At 49.1% G+C, this 18,298-nt stretch overlaps 1 protein-coding gene across 1 annotated transcript in view; it reads left to right on the forward strand.

Annotated features, from left to right (window-relative positions):
- Positions 1-18,298, forward strand: part of CCDC88B (coiled-coil domain containing 88B) — a 32,483-nt gene that overhangs the window by 6,389 nt on the left and 7,796 nt on the right. The window contains 18 exon segments of the mRNA XM_033136218.1: positions 123-192; positions 914-972; positions 1,835-1,918; positions 5,191-5,322; positions 5,671-5,688; positions 5,690-5,790; positions 6,302-6,338; positions 6,340-6,384; positions 7,981-8,139; positions 8,698-8,844; positions 9,556-9,957; positions 10,712-11,599; positions 13,250-13,374; positions 13,871-13,952; positions 14,957-15,100; positions 15,280-15,406; positions 16,800-17,145; positions 17,897-18,040. Coding sequence (XP_032992109.1) covers positions 123-192; positions 914-972; positions 1,835-1,918; positions 5,191-5,322; positions 5,671-5,688; positions 5,690-5,790; positions 6,302-6,338; positions 6,340-6,384; positions 7,981-8,139; positions 8,698-8,844; positions 9,556-9,957; positions 10,712-11,599; positions 13,250-13,374; positions 13,871-13,952; positions 14,957-15,100; positions 15,280-15,406; positions 16,800-17,145; positions 17,897-18,040 — 3,110 coding nt within the window.

Genomic DNA, 18,298 nt, shown 5'->3' on the forward strand with positions numbered 1-18,298 from the left:
CCATGACCCTCTAATCACTACAGCACACTGACTCTACCCCACGCTGAGGAATAAGTACAACATCACTTTATTATCTGTTATTATTCTCCCCTTCCATGCTATTTCTCTCTTCTTTTCCCCAGAACGATTTGCAACAACTGATTCTTTCGTTGCCTCCTAATTTACATCTTCTGGCCCAAGATCCTTTCACAGGTAGGCCTATTGGGAGAAAGATTGTGGTGCTGAAACCACCAGAACAGATGGATCCAAACTTTCCTGTTCAGGGAAGTTTTTAACGGTTGATCTTTTATTGTGTTTTTTAAAAAATATTTTGTTGGGAGCTGCCCAAAGTGGCTGGGGCAACCCAGTCAGATGGGCAGCATATAAATAAAATACACTGGTACCTCGGTTTAAGAACAGTCCGGTTTAAGGACGATTTGGTTTACAAACTCCGCAAAACCAGAAATAGTGTCTTGGTTTGGGAACTTTACCTCGGTCTAAGAATGGAATCCGAATGGTGGAAGGGCACCGGCGGTGGGAGGCCTCATTAGGGAAAGCACACCTCGGTTTAAGAACGGTTTTGGTTTAAAAATGGACTTCCAGAACGGATTAAGTTCGTAAACCGAGGTACAGCTGTAATAACAATGATAGTTGTTGTTGTTGTTGTTGTTGTTGTTGTTGTTGTTGTTGTTGTTATTCCTGCGGAATCCTGCCTGATCTCCTTTTTACCAAATACGACCCATGCCATCAGAAGGCTTTCTTCAAGCTTTGTGTTCCTTCAAATCTGGCGAGAAAAATATTTGCAAGCCATAACCCAGTAGAGATAAAATTTAACTCTGGAACTTGACCTTGTAGACCAGGCATGGGGATGCATTTGCCTTCAAATATCACAGTAACACTTTCTCCCCATTTTTCTTGCAATGGTGTGATCCAGCACAGGCTGTTGGGGAGATGAAGAAGCTGTTGCTGCTGTTGCTTGGGAGTGCTGTCCAGGTACTTTGGAGTGTGGAATGGGTGGGCGGGGGGGGGCACAAATTTGGCCTGCTGGGGGGTTTGGTGGGTGATGACAAGGGAAAGGTACCATTTTTGGTTGTGGCTCCTGTAATCTGTCTGTGGAATGCTACCTCCAGGGAGACCCACCTGACCCTGTCATGAATATCCTTTTCAGCATCAGATAAAAACGTAGCTCTTCTCCCAGGCATTTGGCAGATGATGTTAACTGCTCAGTTGCTGGTGACATTTTTGGCTGTTGCTTGGTCTGTTTTATGGGTTTGGTAATGATGGTATGGTATGGTATTGTTGTCTGTTTTTATGCTGTGCCTTTTGTAAGCTGTTTAGATACCCCCCTTTTGTATTAAGCAAGTCACAACTAAAATAAAAACAAAGCAAATGGATTTCCCCAAATTAATACCCTGCCTCGTAACCTAGATTACCCCCCCCAATTCAGCATCCTCCCCAAATTCATTACCTATCCAGAAATACTCAATGTATGGTGGGTGGGTGTGAACTAAGTGTGTTTGGGGCATTTTACCAGAGGTGGTTTTAGGGTAGCACGAACAGTGCGGTTGTACTGGGCGCTGCCCTGCACGGGGTGCCAAAACATGCTGTAGAATGAAAGTATGAGAGGCAACGGGCGCAGAAATTTGAGAGCTCCAAGTCCGCCACTGATTGTACACACTTTAAAGCACATTCAAAGCACTTTCCTCCACTCTGGACGCTGTCATTTATCCCTCGCTGAGCTACAATTCCCAGCACCCTTTAACAAACTACAGTTCCCAGGGCATTCTTTGGTGGGGAAGCCATGTGATTTAAATGTGTAAGAGAACCTGATTGCCCTCCTTGAACATCCCAACAGTGTGAAAGGCGAGATGAGATCATTGGCCTAATCCAGACCCTCGACATCAGCACCCAGGCTGCCTTGGCTTCTTCCATCCAAGAGGTAAGGCTGGGCCTGGGTTTTGAGCTGGAAGAGTATGGGTTGTATTACTTTTCCTCTCCCATCATGCTTTGCACTTCAAGCCTTGTATGAATAGTGCAAATCCCCAGGCAAAATGGAAGGAATGTTGTGAGGAGAACTTGTGAGGTAAGCACTGGCTATATGTACACACCCATGGCTTGAAACGCAGTGAGTGAGGTTGTCACCATTCCCTCCTTCACCGCTGTTATGTATTCAGTGGTCTGTGTTTGCCTGAGCTTGAGTCTGGACTAAGGATTCTGAGCTCCTGTGTTCTGATTTGATACATGATGTCCAATCAGAGAACATTTCAGGATTTGGGCCTCTACCATTGGCCCTTGAAGTCGTGATTTGCAGCTTGGAAGTTTAGACACCCAGTCACGTTGCGAGTGGGAGTGGCCCAGGCTTTCAGGAATGTATATAAGCAGTTTGGACTGGATGAATCCCAAGCCGGAATTAAGATTGCTGGAAGAAATATCAACAACCTCAGATATGCTGATGACACAACCTTGATGGCAGAAATTGGAGGAATTAAAGAACCTTTTAATGAGGGTGAAAGAGGAGAACGCAAAATATGGTCTGAAGCTCAACATCAAAAAAACTAAGATCATGGCCACTGGTCCCATCACCTCCTGGTAAATAGAAGGGGAAGAAATGGAGGCAGTGAGAGATTTTACCTTCTTGGGTTCCATGATCACTGCAGATAGTGACAGCAGTCATGAAATTAGGAGAAAAGCAGTGACAAACTTCTTGGGAGAAAAGCAGTGACAAACCTAGACAGCATCTTAAAAAGCAGAGACATCACCTTGCTGACAAAGGTCCATATAGTTAAAGCTATGGTTTTCCCAGTAGTGATGTATGGAAGTGAGAGCTGGACCATAAAGAAGGCTGATCGCCGAAGATTTGATGCTTTTAAATTATGGTGCTAGAGGAGACTCTTGAGAGTCCCATGGACTGCAAGAAGATAAAACCTATCCGTTCTGAAGGAAATCAGCCCTGAAGGACAGATCCTGAAGCTGAGCTCCAATACTTTGGCCACCTCACAAGAAGAGAAGACTCCCTAGAAAAGGATCCTGATGTTGAGAAAGACTGAGGGCACAGGAGAAGGGGGACGACAGAGGACGAGATGGTTGGACAGTGTTCTCGAAGCTACCAACATGAGTCTGACCAAATTGCGGGAGGCAGCGGAAGACAGGAGTGCCTGGCGTGCTCTGGTCCATGGGGTCACGAAGATACAGACACAATTAAACAACTAAACAACAACAACAACAACAATATAAGGAGTTGCTTTGCCCGTTTCCCAGTTAAGTAGTTCAATAAAGGTTCTTGCTGTTATTGTTGTGTCTTGCCTCATGGGAATCCACCTATACTTCAGCCGCCCTGCTGCATTTCAAGTTGATTTTTTTACACCAGCGACAGGGCAGGGATGTCTTCACCAGATGCCCATAACCTTATTTACCGTATTTTTTGCTCCATAAGACGCACTTTTTTCCTCCTAAAAAGTAAGGGGAAATGTCTTTGCGTCTTATGGAGCGAATGCATGGTCCCTGGAGCCCAGGGGGGAAAGGCAGATCCTGCTTTTTCTGTTTTAGAAAGAGCTAAAGACTAACAAGAGGGAAAGAGAGTGTTGAAAGGAACCCGCTAGCTCCCTTCCTGCTCCGCCCAGGCCCCTTGCACAGTAGGATCCTGGGAAATTGAGGATCCTGGGAAATTGAGTTTTTCAGCCATTTGGGGCTGTTACTTTTTTCCCTCTTGCTTTCTATTACTTGCTGGTGCTTACTGGTTTGCTTTCTTCTTGCTTCATATTACCTACTGGTGCTTACTGGTTTGTACTGGTTTGCTTTCCTTTCGCTTTCTATTACTTGCTGGTGCCTACTGGTCTGTACTGGTTTGTACTGGTGCTTACTGGTTTGTACTGGTTCGCTTTCCTCTTGCTTCCTATTACTTGCTGGTGCGTACTGGTCTGTACTGGTTTGTACTGGTGCTTACTGGTTTGTACTGGTGCTTACTGGTTTGTACTGGTTTGCTTTCCTCTTGCTTCCTATTACTTGCTGGTGCTTACTGGTCTGTACTGGTGCGTACTGGTGCATACTGGTTTGTACTGGTGCCTACTGGTCTGTACTGGTTTGTACTGGTGCTTACTGGTTTGTACTGGTTCGCTTTCCTCTTGCTTCCTATTACTTGCTGGTGCGTACTGGTTTGTACTGGTGCTTACTGGTCTGTACTGGTTTGTACTGGTGCTTACTGGTTTGTACTGGTTTGCTTTCCTCTTGCTTCCTATTACCTGCTGGTGCTTACTGGTCTGTACTGGTGCGTACTGGTTTGTACTGGTGCTTACTGGTTTGTACTGGTTTGCTTTCCTCTTGCTTCCTATTACCTGCTGGTGCTTACTGGTCTGTACTGGTGCGTACTGGTTTGTACTGGTGCTTACTGGTTTGTACTGGTTTGCTTTCCTCTTGCTTCCTATTACTTGCTGGTGCGTACTGGTTTGTACTGGTGCTTACTGGTCTGTACTGGTTTGTACTGGTGCGTACTGGTTTGCACTGGTTCGCTTTCCTCTTGCTTCCTATTACTTGCTGGTGCGTACTGGTTTGTACTGGTGCTCACTGGTCTGTACTGGTGCGTACTGGTTTGTACTGGTGCTTACTGGTTTGTACTGGTTCGCTTTCCTCTTGCTTCCTATTACTTGCTGGTGCATACTGGTTTGTACTGGTGCTTACTGGTCTGTACTGGTTTGCACTGGTTCGCTTTCCTCTTGCTTCCTATTACTTGCTGGCACGTACTTGTTTGTACTGGTGCTTACTGGTCTGTACTGGTTTGTACTGGTGCTTACTGGTTTGTACTGGTTTGCTTTCCTCTTGCTTCCTATTACCTGCTAGTGCTTACTGGTCTGTACTGGTTTGTACTGGTGCTTACTGGTTTGTAAGCAATGCTTTTCCCCCTTTACAAAAGCTGCACAAATCTGAACTGATCCTCAAAAAGCAGGGCTTTTCCCTTTGCAAAAAAAGGTGCAAAACTTTGAGCTGATTCTCAAAAAAAACCAAAAAAAAAAAACCAACCATGGGTTTTAGAGGAGGAAAACTAGAAAAATATTTTTCCCCTTGTTTCCTCCTCTGAAAACGAGGTGCGCCCTATGGTCCGGAGCGTCCTATAGAGCGGAAAAATACGGTAGTTTATCCCGAGACAACTCTTGTGTGTCTCATACAAGAGGTCAGTGCCGCAGCATGTTCTCATGCACAACTTCCTCTCCTTCGCAGGGGACTCAGGAGCCCAAGAACATGGTGAGGCTGCAATGGAGGAACTGGGACCCCTCCGAAACAGAACATTTACTCCAAAACGTGGTGTCTCGGATCAAGAGCTGGTGCACGAGCGAGACGCAGGGCTTGGAGGTGGGGGATGCGATGGGCTGTGTGTGATTCTGATGCCTGCCCTCTTCTCAAAGTGCTGGCTTTTTCAGAGAAACATGGCACCTGGGCCCAGAGATGCTCTGGGATCTGTTTGAGCATCATGACACCCTGAATCTAGCCACAATTTGGGGCACACCCCTCTCTAACTTCCATCCCTCATGCAGAAGGGCATATCAGAGTTCAAGGGCACATTACAGCCAGGCAAAAATACTCAGGGAGTGATGTTGACTGGGAAGAGTCCCAAGGGCCTGATGAAAAGGCCTGGAGGACCACATTCCCTGCCACACTCTACCCACATGGCTTTATCCTTACTCTTATCTCCCTCTACAGAAATTGTGGGAGCTGCAAGCAAGAACAGGAACGCCCCCTAGTCACCCCCCTGGACCGTCAACATATTGGGGTGCAGCTTGCTGAATCTCGGGCCAGGTGCGGCGGTCTGCAGCACGAGCTGTGAGTGGGGCAGACATCTAAAAGAAGTCAGGCATGGGTGTGGGCATCTGTGGGCATAAAAAACAGTGGGGGCCACAGCAGTTCTAGAGAAGATTTGGGGACTGGATGCTAATCTCCCACTTCAATTTTTCTGCACCTAACTCTGCAAGGGCATCAACAGGACCCTTGATCGCCTATGAACATTTTGGGGTATCTGATATAAGTTCCAAACGATGTTTCTTTTTCTTTTTTTTGAAAAAATATGGCTGACTCCTTTTTCTATACTGGTGGCACAGCGTTTAGTTGATTACTCTGAGCTCCTTCCAGACCATCTATCAATTCTATTGTGCATTTATGATGATTTGTGGTCACGGTGGTATTGGAGCGGTAATACACAATCAGCTCATTAACTCAGGGAAACACCCAAAAATGTGACGTATGGTTTTCCTCTTAGAGCGTTTGCAAATAAAAACTCACTTTTAATTAATAAATGAATAAATAAATAAAAACTGTGCTGTTTCCCCACCCCCAGGGAAGAGAAGATGGAGGAGCTGTTAGATCAAGAGGATTGAACGGAAGGATTTGGAGGGGCAGCTTCAAAAGATGCGGCAGGAGGTACTGCTAAAAAAGCCCTGCAGAAGGCTGGAGTTGCCCTGGCACAGAGGAGCTGAAGGTGCACACTCTGGCCTATGCTACTGGGCCATAGAATCAAGGGCCACTGGGAGGCTGCACCCCTGCCTGCCAGAAAGAGCTTCATGGCAAGGGGGGAAGACCGGCCTGGCCCCATCCAACATCCAGTCCAGAACAATTGCAGGAAGCCAGAATTTTGTAATTAAGAACTGGTGCTGGGTTTGATTTTTCCTCCTCCTCCCTCCCTCCCTCCCCTTTTCCTTGTGTGTCGTGTCTTTTAGATCACAAGCTTGTAAAACAGGAACTGCTGATTATTGGTCACTGCAAAGCCATTTCTAAGAACCCCTTTTTTATCCTTTCCCTGCTGCAGAGAGGGTTATAAATACTTTCAGTAAATAACTTCCTGCCTTTCCCAAAACCACATCCTTCTGAGGTGGCTTACATCAAAAGACATTATTACGCTTGTAGTAATGATACCAAATATGACAGGTCACTGGGGGTCCTCACTGGGCAGCTGGTGGGAGATGTGAAGGGGCAACTCAGCTGGAACAGAAGCAGGTGGTGTCATCCTTCCCTCAGGGCAGCTGGTGATAGCTGACCTTGTGATGGGAAGGGCAGTGAAAAAGCCCAGTTGGAAGTAACTCCTGGTGCCTTCTTTCCCTGCCTCCCTTTCTTTCCTTGTTTTAATGAAACAGAAGCTGACCATTTAGGGACGAGGCCTGGAAAAGTTGGCAACCTTATTGAGGGCAGGACAAGTGGAGAGCACTGGGCACATACTGAATATTGAAGAAAGCGCTGTGAGCACCAGTCACAAAACAGCTGTTGTGGAGGCATGGTGCAGCATAACGTAAAAAGGCTGCTGTGGGGGCATGGCATAATGACTGCCCCATCTTAACGTACCCACCAAGTGTCCTGGAAAAAATGGGACATCCTGTTTTTTCGTGCAAGATCGCTGTGGCCATTTTGGGTGCTGCAATTTTGCTCACTCTCGGGCTATGATAAAGCGCTTTTGGGGGGGCGAGATTGTGACATGGGAAAAGTTGGATGGTATGTCTTACAGGACAGAAAAAAGGTGAGGAGAACAAAATGGTGTAGGCATGCCCCTCCATCGCATGCCCCATCGATGGTGGAAAAGGCACCTGCATCAGCCGCCACCACTCATAGAGAAAGAAGCTTCCTTTGCACCTCTCTTCCGAACAGAAAGGAGGGTGGAGGATCCAGTCCTGGCATCCAATGAAATGTGGGCATGTTTAAGGGGATGTGTTTGATGAAGGAGAGGCTGAGTCAGGGCAAACTGAGCAGGAAGAAATATTTGGTGAGACATTTCGTGGGTGCCATAGGAGGTACTGGCAGGCACACTGGCACCTGTGGGTGCCACATAGGTGACCCACAGCCTAGAATAGACCTGAGGAGACCAGCCCCCTCCCCAGCCCTCTCCCTGTGAGGCTGCAGCTCTGGCAGGGACAAAATAGTATTTCTTGGGACCCTGAGTCCAAACAACCCCAGGTGACTTAACCCTTGCCTCCTTGTGCCTAATTCACCATGCCACTTATTTCTAACTTGTTCTCCTGCTTTCACCAGAACCGGGCACTGGTAGGCGAGGCCCGCCTGGCTGGGCTGTACCGGGATGAGCTGGACGCCTTGCGGGAAAAGGCCTTGCGGACAGAGCGGCTTCAGGCAGAGCTGGCAGCCCTGAGGGAGCGGCTGCCTGCCTTGGAGCAGTGCCGTGTCCAGCTGAAGGTAAGGTTGACAGCTGGCCACTGATTCAGTTAACAAAGGGTGTGTGTGTGTGTGTGTGTGTGTGTCCCCTGTCAGCCACATTCACACCACACATTTAAATCACTACAATGCCACATTCAACATGGCCTCCCCCAAATAATTCTGGGAAGTGTAGGTTGTTAAGGGTGTGGAGAATTGCTAGGCAATCCCCTATTCCCCTCGTGGAATGACAATTCCCAGAGTTTCCCAGGAAGAGGGACTATGCATGTGCATAGAAACTAGCCTACTCTATGAAGGCAACATTTGCATTCAGTGCTCTGACCACTTACTCTTTGGCCCCGAAAAGTTGCCCCAAAGAGGATGCAGCCCTGATGCTGAACAAATTCCTCACCCTTGCCCAGGAGTAAAGCTCTGCCAAGGGCATTGCGGGTATTTAAAATGGTGGCTCCCAGACTCTCACTGGGAGCTGCCTGGAGCTTTATTGTCGCTTGCCCCTGCCGGGTGGCATGAACATCGGGGGGAGGCACTGAGGCACACAGATCTGGCTGTGGTGTTTGATGAGTTAATTTGGATGGGCAGGAGGAGCGTGAGTTTTCCCAGGCCTTGCTGGAGACAAAGGCCATGATGGAAGGACAGCTGGAGGCTGCTCGCGCCCGGGGGAAGCACCTGAGCCAGATGGAGAAGGAGAAGTTGCATCTGCAAAGCTACCTGAACGAGGCCCAAGAGGTGAGAGACCCAGGCGAAGCTGCCTCCATATGGCAAATGGGGCAATGTCCCCCCCCCAAACTTTCAACCACCCTGTGGAACGCCCTCCCATCAGATGCCAAGGAAATAAACAACTATCTGACTTTTAGAAGATATCTGAAGGCAACCATGTATGTATGGGATTCCCCCCCCCCATACATTGTATGGGAAATTGTATGTATTACATTTTTTTTATGTGCTGTAAGCAGGCCAGAGTGGCTGGGGAAACACAGCCAGATGGACGGGGTATAAATAATAAGATTATTATTATTATTATTTCGCTCTGCCCTCAATCCTCCACCTGCCTGCCTTCTTGCTTACATCCAGTCTGGAGGGTGGTAGTGCCTGTCAGCTTCCTGCTCCTTAATCTCCATGTTGTTGTTGCTGCTGCTAATTGAAATTGTGCACTGCCCTCCATCTGTAGATCTCAGGGCGGTTCGCAACATAAAACCTTGTGTTGCCCCTTGTAGAACTCAGCAGGGAGGACTAAACTAAAATGTGCCAAATGTCATAACTTTTCCTCATGGGGATGTCACTCAATCTCCTTGATCATTTTTTGTCGCCCTTTTCCTGAACCTTTTCCAACTCTTTGTGGTGAGGTGACCAGAACTGCAGCATGAAATTTAACAGCGAATTGATATCCATGAAATACTGTACAGCACCATGAAATTTAAGCATAGACTCTGTATACAGGAACGGGACCAGCTCTACCAGCAGACAGAGGAGCTTCTAAGAGAAAATATGGCTCTTGAGAGGCAGCTGAGGCGAAGTTTAGCAGAGCCCATCAACATTCTCTGTGCGGAAGAACTAGAAGGTGGCTGGGCCCCAGGTAGTGAGTGTGGCCGTGCCTTTCCATTTTCTAGCAAGATCCTCAGAGTCATTCTAGAGGCAGACATGTATCCCCTCCCTTCATCTGCTTATCTAGATCCTTCCGAAAGGCCTGTTCTCTTGAGTGATGAGGTGAAAGAGGACATCGGTCGGTTGCTGACCCTGGAGAGGGAGAACCAGGATCTGCGCAGGAGGCTTCAGCAGGCCCTGGAGGATCCCAGCAAGTCTATGAGTTTGGAACCAAAGAACACATTCCTTGATGGAGAGGTATTTATTTAGAGCATTTGGTACCCCGCTCTTCAGCTGAAAAGCCTCCCAGAGCACCATACCTATAATCAACTAAAACAAGACGGTCCCTGCTCCTTCAGAAAGCTCCTCCTGTCCCTAGAGAACATGACATTTAACCCCAGACACAGTGACAGTTTCCTCTTCCCTCTGATAATTTGGACAACCAACATCCTGAAAGCGTTGTTTCCTGGGAATTTGATGCAAATCAGTGGCAGTGGGCTTCCCTTGGCAGAGACTTAAGTACGGAAGGTGCCACAGCAGAAAAGTCCCTGCCCATCAACTGAGTTTCTGATAAAAGAGGCCCACAAAACGGGGCCTCCCCTAGCTGATCTTCAGGCATGGTAGGGTAAGGGGGGTGGCATATGGGGGGAGTTGTTTCTTAAGGAAAGGATCGGGGAGAGGGGGGGCAATTTCCATGTGGCACACTAACAGGGGTTGCCATTGCAGCACTCGTGGGCACTGATATGCCCACCAGTATCTCAGAAATACACAATGCACAATAGACTGTTTGCTGTTCTTGCTCAGTTCTTGTGTGCACCAGCTTGGCCTCTCCCCCCCCCCAAAAAAACACCCAGAGCCGCCATTTTCTTTGTGCTATGCTACACCATAATGGCAGCCGTTTTGTGGCAGGCACCCACGGCACTTTAGCAAAATTCCAAGCGTGCCCACTGGCTCGAAAAGGTTGGTGTTCCCACTGCGCTAATGAATTCTGTCCTTTGTGTGCCCCGCCTAGCTAAAAGCGCTGCAAAGCGAGGTGCGGTCAGAGGCAAGCGAGCAGGCCTCAGACCCCGGAGGACATTTGCCAGAGGCCCAGAAGCGGCGAGAGAGCGAGGCCTTGGCCCCAGAAAGGCGGGAAAGCCAGGGCCCAAAGCAAGAGACCGAGGCTCTGGTGTCAGGGATGGAGGCGGCCTTGTCGGAAGCTCGGACTTTGCTGAGGGAGGCCGAAAAGCTGCGGGAAGCAGAGTCCCAGCGTGCGTCGGGCTTGGAAGAGAGGCTGAGGAGCCTGCAGGAGGCCCATGCCGACATCTTGGAGAAGCGAGAGCGAGAGCGTGAGGGGTGGCGCTCGGAGACGGAGCGCCTGGTGGAGGAGGCCCAGGCCCTGGAGCGAGAGCAGGAAGCGCTGCGGGCCGGATCCCAGGCCTTGCAGGCCGCAGCCACCCAAGCCGAGCTGGAGCTGAGGGAAGCCCGGCAGAGCCTCCAAGGCGAGCGTCTGCAGGGGGCCCAGCTGGCCCAGAAGGCCCGGCAGGCGGCGGAGGACTTGGGCGAGGCCCAGCGGGAGCTGGAGGCCCTGCAGCGCAGCCTGGAGCAGCACAAGGTGACTTTGGCTCAGGCGGAGGCCGAGAAGGCGGCTCTGGAGGAAATGCTGAGCCAGGCCGAGAACCTGCGGCGGCAGCTGGATAAAGACAACCGGCGCCTGAAGGCCCAGGCCCAGGCCCAGGAGGAGGCCCTGGCGGCTCAGAGCTTGCGCCTCGTCCACCTCGAGGCCCAGAGCCGTCAGCTGGCGTCGGAGGTCAGCAGCCTGAGGGAGGCCGCCCAGCGTCTCGGGGAGCTGGAGCAGATGGAAGCAAACCTGAGGAAGGATATGGACGCCAAGCAAAAGGCTTCGGCCCTCCTGGAGGAGGTAAAAGAGAAACTGGCTATGTTTTGTGGGTCAAGCAAGTATAAACATAAGAGCTGGGATCAAGCCTGTCCCTGAGGCTCCTTAAACAAAAGTTAAAGGGACAGGTGTAAATGCCGTAAGTAAGTAAGTAAGTAAGTAAAAAACCATAAATCCCTGCCCCACCAGGCTGCCTTTTAAGTACCCCATAATATCCAGGAGTGACACTTGGGGCCTTGTGGGAAAATTAAAATGGCAGCTCCCAGACTTCCACTGAGAACATTCTGGTGCTTGCCTCTGCCACCAATGGTCACATCCGCACAACAAATGGCGCCCCCCACCCTCAAGAATCCTGGAAACTGGTTTTACCCTCTCAAAGTCACAAGTTCCAGGACTCAAAACAAACTACAGCTCCCAGGATTCTTTAGGGCAAAGGCATGCATGTTAAAAGTGGCATCAAAATGCTTTAAATGGATGGTGTGTAACCCTGGTCAGTCATGTTCCCTGCTATGGTGAGATTATTTCTCAAAATGCATCTATTGATACATGCAAGTTTGTACACACAAGCTGCATGGAGGTCTGTGTGCTCCTCTTCTCTGGCGATGTGTAAGTAGCTGCCTTATTGCTGTGCATACCATACACACAACATTTCTCCAAATTTCCCTGGCATTGTTTCCCGCCAGTTTAAAATACTGTTGTTTGCTTGCATATGTTAAGTGTTTTATCATTTGGCTTTGCCCGCTAGAGGGCATTACAGGGCAAGAACAGCTGCAGAGGCTTTATAAAATAAAGCCAAGTAGATTAATTGTACCACTTTCTGGTGGACCACAGACTGAGCCTTTGCTAGTTGCTGATCCTTTTGCAAAATAATGTGGGAAAATAGGGCTGTGTTTACCGTGCACTCGCTTTGCTTCCAGTCCTGGCTTTTTAATATGTGTTCGCACAACTGTTGTCCAAAATGCATATGTATATCCTTCACTTTGTTGTGAAATACCACTGCTTGACATATTGTTGCTGGATCATGCCCATAGCTCATCTAGTCCAGCATCCTGTTCCCATAGTGGCCAACCCAGATGCCTGTGGGAAACTCACAAGCAGGATCCAAGGACTAGAGCACTCTCCCCGCCTGCTGTTTCCAGCATCTGGTATTTAGAAACATCACTGCCTCTCTTGACTGTAGAGGCACAGCATACACTTCATGGCTAGTAGCCATCGATAAATTGTCTTCTCTGCTTAATTTGTCTAATCCTCTTTTCAAAGCCATCTAAATTAGTGGCCATCACTGTCTCCTGTGGGAGTGAGTTCCGTATAACTATGAGCTGCCCTGTTTCTCAAACCGGCTTCGCAACAATTTGGGTGGGTGTAACTCCACGCCCTTGTTCTCTGCAGCTAATCCAGGGTTCAGGGCCAGATTGAATAAACCTAATCGACAAAGTGAGGATGCTTTTTAGGCCTCAGTCCTAACCTCACTTACCCCTAGCCCATTCAATAATAATAACAAGGGTAAAGTTGATGTAAAAACCACAACATGTTAAAATAACAATACAGTTGAACCGTAGACATACGGTGACAGGTATGCATTGTAAGGGATTGGTGAACAGTGCAAAGAAACTGCTTCACAGACCCCCAACCCCCCTCAATTTCTCACCCTTCAAATGATGCCAATTGTTGCAGGAGCTCCAGAGAGAGAAGGCAAAGGGGAAGGAGAGGGAAGCTGTCTTGGCTCAGCTGAAGGAGCAGCTGCTGAAGAAGGAAGAGAGCCCACAGGCTGGGATGCAAAGCAGGCAGCAGCACTACAGGTAGGTTACTGAGTGATGGCACAATTTAAGCTAGGGTTTTCAAATGTCCAGAATTCTTGACATACCGGGCCAGAATTCTCCCAGCCAGTTCCTGAAGAGGACGGTTGTGGATTATCCATTGTCCGAATAAGTGAAACTAGTATGCCTCATATGCCTCTCCCCATATGAACTGACCTGGACGCTGTGATCATCCTCTGAGGCCCTCTGGACAAGAGTGTGGCAACATGAGAACCCTCCTTTTCTGCGGTGGTTCCCCGCTTATTGAAAAAAAGCCCAGATAATTTTAATGATGATGATGATGCAGGGTATTATTGGCTATTGGCTGTCCTGACTGGGCTGAAGGGAATTTTTGGACTACAACTTCCATCATCTCTGCTATTGGCCATGCTGGCTGGGGACTATGGGAAATGTACACCCTATGTCTGGAAGGTACCATGTTGGCAAGCCCTGGGATTAATGTATGTTTCCTGTCTTCCTGGCATTATGATGCCTATAGTGAGGAAAACCAAAAGAGCTCTACTACCGGTAATGGGAAGATGATGGAAACTGGAGGAGGAAAACAGCGCACTCAAGAGGCAGCTTGAGGAACTGCGCCGCCCTCAATCAGCAACACATGAACAACCATCAGGTGAGAACTTGCAAAGGTGTCCTCTCATCAGGGCACTTCTGGGCTCATGCCCTTAGACCTGGACTACATGAGCAACAGAATGAGGTGGTAGTGTCCTAAGTTTAGAAGCGCAGACTGTACCACTGCAAGAGGGGAAAGCTCCTTTTGAATACGTCTTCAATGAAGGTTAGCATTAAAAGATGTGAGCCTGCCACCTACAGTGTGAAGTGGTGCAATCTATTTTACCTCTTGTACCACCTTGTTTTGTCTCACGTGTAGCCCAGGCAAGGCTCATTCTAGGTTTGAGGGGGCCCTACAGCTGGGGTGAGGAATGTCAGTCCCAGGGACAAATGTGGCCCTCCGGGCCCCTATATTTGGCCCTCAGGGCTTTCCCAGACAACACCATCTCCTCAGCCCCACCCAGTCTCCCAGGCCACACCCCTCACCAGCCTTGTTTCAGCCTCCTTGAGTGCTTTGCCTGGCTGGAATGTGTCCTTGAACTCTGATAATGCTTCTTAGCTTCCCTGGATGTGTGTGAGAGTGTGTGTAGAAACTAGCCTACTGTACAAAGGAAAAATTTGCATTCATTGCTCTGCCCACGTTTGCTCCTGGTCCCTCCCACCAAAGGCTTTAGAAGAGAATGTGGCCCTCAGACTGAAAATGTTTGCCCACCCTTGCCCTAAGGAGCGATGGCATTCTGTGGTTTTAGTGTGCTGGGTGGCTTGGAGCCACCATTTCAATATCCCACAATGCCCTTGTCGTGGGATCATTGTAGGAAACTGAAATGATACACAGCTGCCAAGTTCAGATAGTCTACCTGGAGGCAATCGATGGCCCAGTTATGGAGCCCTGGCAGCTCCTGAAGATGTTGAGCCCAGGCCTCAACCACTGCAGTGCAATTCCCCTCAGGCACAAAGGTTCGCAATGCAGAAACTGGGTGTTCCCCAAAACTAGACTTTTGTTTTCTCTCCCCAGGCAAAGAGTGGCTTTATTGTTCCTTTGGAGGAGCCATCTGTGACCCAGGAGGGACAGAGTGAACATAACCCAGGCCTGTTGCCACTCCAGGCTAATGCCAGAAACGAGGCCCTGAGTGCAAGACTCATTGAAGTGGAACGCAAGGTGAGCAGACGGCTATGACGGGAGTTGTGGTACAAAACCTCTGGAGGACCCCAGATCGGTGAAGGCTGGTCCTGCTCCAGTGCTATATGTCTTTGGAGAGATCACCTCCCCAGCCAGCTGTGGAAGGCATTCCAACTTTGCTACCACATACCAATTTCACCTGGGTGCTGTCTTTACAGAACGCCGTTCTGCAGGCCGAGAAATCGGCGCTAACTGATCGTCTCACCCAGCTGGACTCGCAAGTCAGCAGTCTGCAGGTGGCGCTGCTGGGGCTGCAGGGCCAAAGCTCCGATGTGAAGGAGGAAAGTGGGAGGTGGCAGGCTCAGAACAACGCACTGCAGGTAAGCACCCCTGCCTCTTCTGCCCCTGGGATGGGAGCTGATTCCTGGGAACATGGATCCAGGTCTTCCCACCTTCTCAAGTCCATGGAGCATAGGAAGATGCTTTATTACACAGAGTCAGATCCTTGGTGGAGCCAGTTTGGTGTAGTGGTTAGGAGCGGCAGACTCGTAATCTGGGGAACCGGGTTCGTGTCTGCACTCCTCCACATGCAGCTGCTGGGTGACCTTGGGCTAGTCACACTTCTCTGAAGTCTCTCAGCCCCACTCACCTCACAGAGTGTTTGTTGTGGGGGAGGAAGGGAAAGGAGAATGTTAGCCGCTTTGAGACTCCTTCGGGTAGTGAAAAGCGGGATATCAAATCCAAACTCTTCTTCTTCTTCTTATATATTACACACCTAGTACATGCTGCTGTCTGTGGAATAATTTCTGCTGCAAGTTCCAAAGATCTCAGAAGCTCCCTCTGTAGTAACTTGGAGCGGGGCTTTTAGGGTGGCTGCCTCTGTTCTGTGGAATAGCATCCCTGTCGTGATAAAACAGGTACCGGTAAGCCACTACCTGCACTTTCTGGAAGCAACTGAATACAATTTGGTTCCAACAGGCTTTCCCAGCCGAATAAATGGGTCTTCACCACAAGCGTCTACTTAGACAGGGTTTTGTTCTGAATGCATTTGCTTTTTTGCATTTTAAATTGTTCTTAATTACTTCATGTGAAAATTGTTGTGAGCCAGTTGTTTAGAAGACGATTAAAAAAATCAAAGGTAATAATAATGTCGCACACCGCCCCTGTCTTCAAGCAGTGCAGGATTCCAGGGGGTCCAGGCGCTTATCCAGGGTTTGTATTTCCTTTGGAATTATGTATATTGGAGACATATCTTTATTATATGTGGTTTATTTACACCTATATACAGTCTGAGCCTACTGTGGAGGGGCTCACAGCATTAACACCTCAGAAAGTCTTGCTTCTCCCATAGCCACAGGCTTGGATTCAAGCAGAAAATCCAACATGTCTTTCAGGCTAAAAGGAAGGGGTGGGGGGGTAAAAGCAAAGAAATGAGTATAATAAAAGCAAAAGTGAAGAAATATGAATAAACGTGACTTCCAACTATCCATTTGTCAGTTGTAACTGAAAGCATCTCCATGATAATCCTGAATGGCATCATGTTCTTCCTCCCTCTGCTACCTGATGGGGCAAACTACAGTTCCCATGATTCTTTGGGGATGGAAATGTGCTTTAAATGTATGCTGTGTACATAGCCTAAGGTTGCTATTATATACATACTTAACAGAGAGTGAATCAGCTGAATTTACTTGTTCAGGATTGTATGAGCAATTGTCATTTGATTGATTAAATCTCCAAGGTCCCTGCCCCAAGGAGCTTACAATGCGTCTGTGTCTCGCTCTCATATCCCTGCTGCAATCCTGGCAGGTGGAGGCAGCATCTCTGCATTCCCAGAAGACACTACTGGAATCCCAGCTCCTGGAGCTGCGGCAGAGGCTGTCCATCCTGGAGGCAGAAGCCCGGGGTGCCCAGCAGGAGAGGGAGGAGTGGCGGGGGCGCTATGATGCCCTCCTGCGTGATCACGACCGCCTGACGGTGCTGCACGAGAGGCAGGGATCTGACCTGGAGGGGTTGCTGGGGAAACATGCCAGCCTCAAGGGGGCGCTGCGTAGCCTGGAGCAAGAACACCGTGACCTGCAGGGCAGGTAAATCTGGGACAGAGAATCTGTAAGTTGTTGGTGGGGTGTGTGTGTGTGCCTATTTATATTTATTTCTCTATAACATTTATACCCCACCTTTCATCCAAGGAGTTTGAGGTGATGTATGTGGTTCTTCCTCTCCCCATTTTATCCTCACCACAGCCCTGTGAGGCAGGTTAGGGTCAGTGATGAGCCAAAAGTGGGTTGAACTATGTGACTTTTACCTCCATACAGTCAGCTATATTCTAGATTTGCCAATTTATCACAGTTTGAGGAGACGTTCCAGCTAGGGAAATGTCCTTGAGGAGGGGGTGGAGCAGTACTGGAGAGGAGGTGTGGCTTGTGTGGAGAGTCCTGAGGGCCAGATACAGATGTCTGGAGAGCCGCATGGGAACCCTGGTCCTGAAGTTCCCCATCCTTGCTCTAAACCACAGGCAACACTATGTGTTCATTATATTTATAACCTATCATCATTATGAATAACAGGTAGCCGCTGATAGCCTTATCCTCCCTGAATTTGTCTAATCAGGGGATGATGGGAGTTGTAGTCCTAACACCACCTGGAGGGCCACAGATTCCCCTGATTCCTGCCTTAGGAGAACGTGAGAGAACCATTTCTTTGGAACCAGAGTGCTGAGCAGAAATGACAAGAAGCGAAGCAACATAACCCCCAGTGTTTTTCATTTTGCGGGGAGCACAAGGCCTTTTCCTAAATGGCACGTCTGCCTAAGTCAAACCCAGTCTTCTCCTCCCGCAGGCACAGCGAGCTGCTGGGGCAGAAAACTGGCCTTGAGCAGCGGGAGGAAGCACTTCGGGGGCAAAAGGAGCGGCTGGAGGAAGCCGAGCGACAGCACAGGGAGCTGGCAGCACTGCATAGCCACCTCAAGGAGGAGCATGAGCGGTAAGGAGGGTGTGTGCGGGGGTGGGAGCCAGCCCTTGTGGGCGTGCCCCAAACCCGCTGATACTTATTTATTGAAGGGGTTTATGTAGCAGTGAACAACTGGATCTGGCTAGCAGGCCAAGCTCTTTCCCCCATCACCCTCACTGGCCAAGTTAGATAGGTGGGTGTAGCTGCCCATCTGTCAATTGCCAGATCTCCTAATAACATCAGGTGACCTGTTTGACCACCATCTTTTATTTACACCTGTGCAGTATTCAG

This window comes from Lacerta agilis, chromosome 17, assembly GCF_009819535.1.
Source record: "Lacerta agilis isolate rLacAgi1 chromosome 17, rLacAgi1.pri, whole genome shotgun sequence".
Taxonomy (NCBI): domain Eukaryota; kingdom Metazoa; phylum Chordata; class Lepidosauria; order Squamata; family Lacertidae; genus Lacerta; species Lacerta agilis.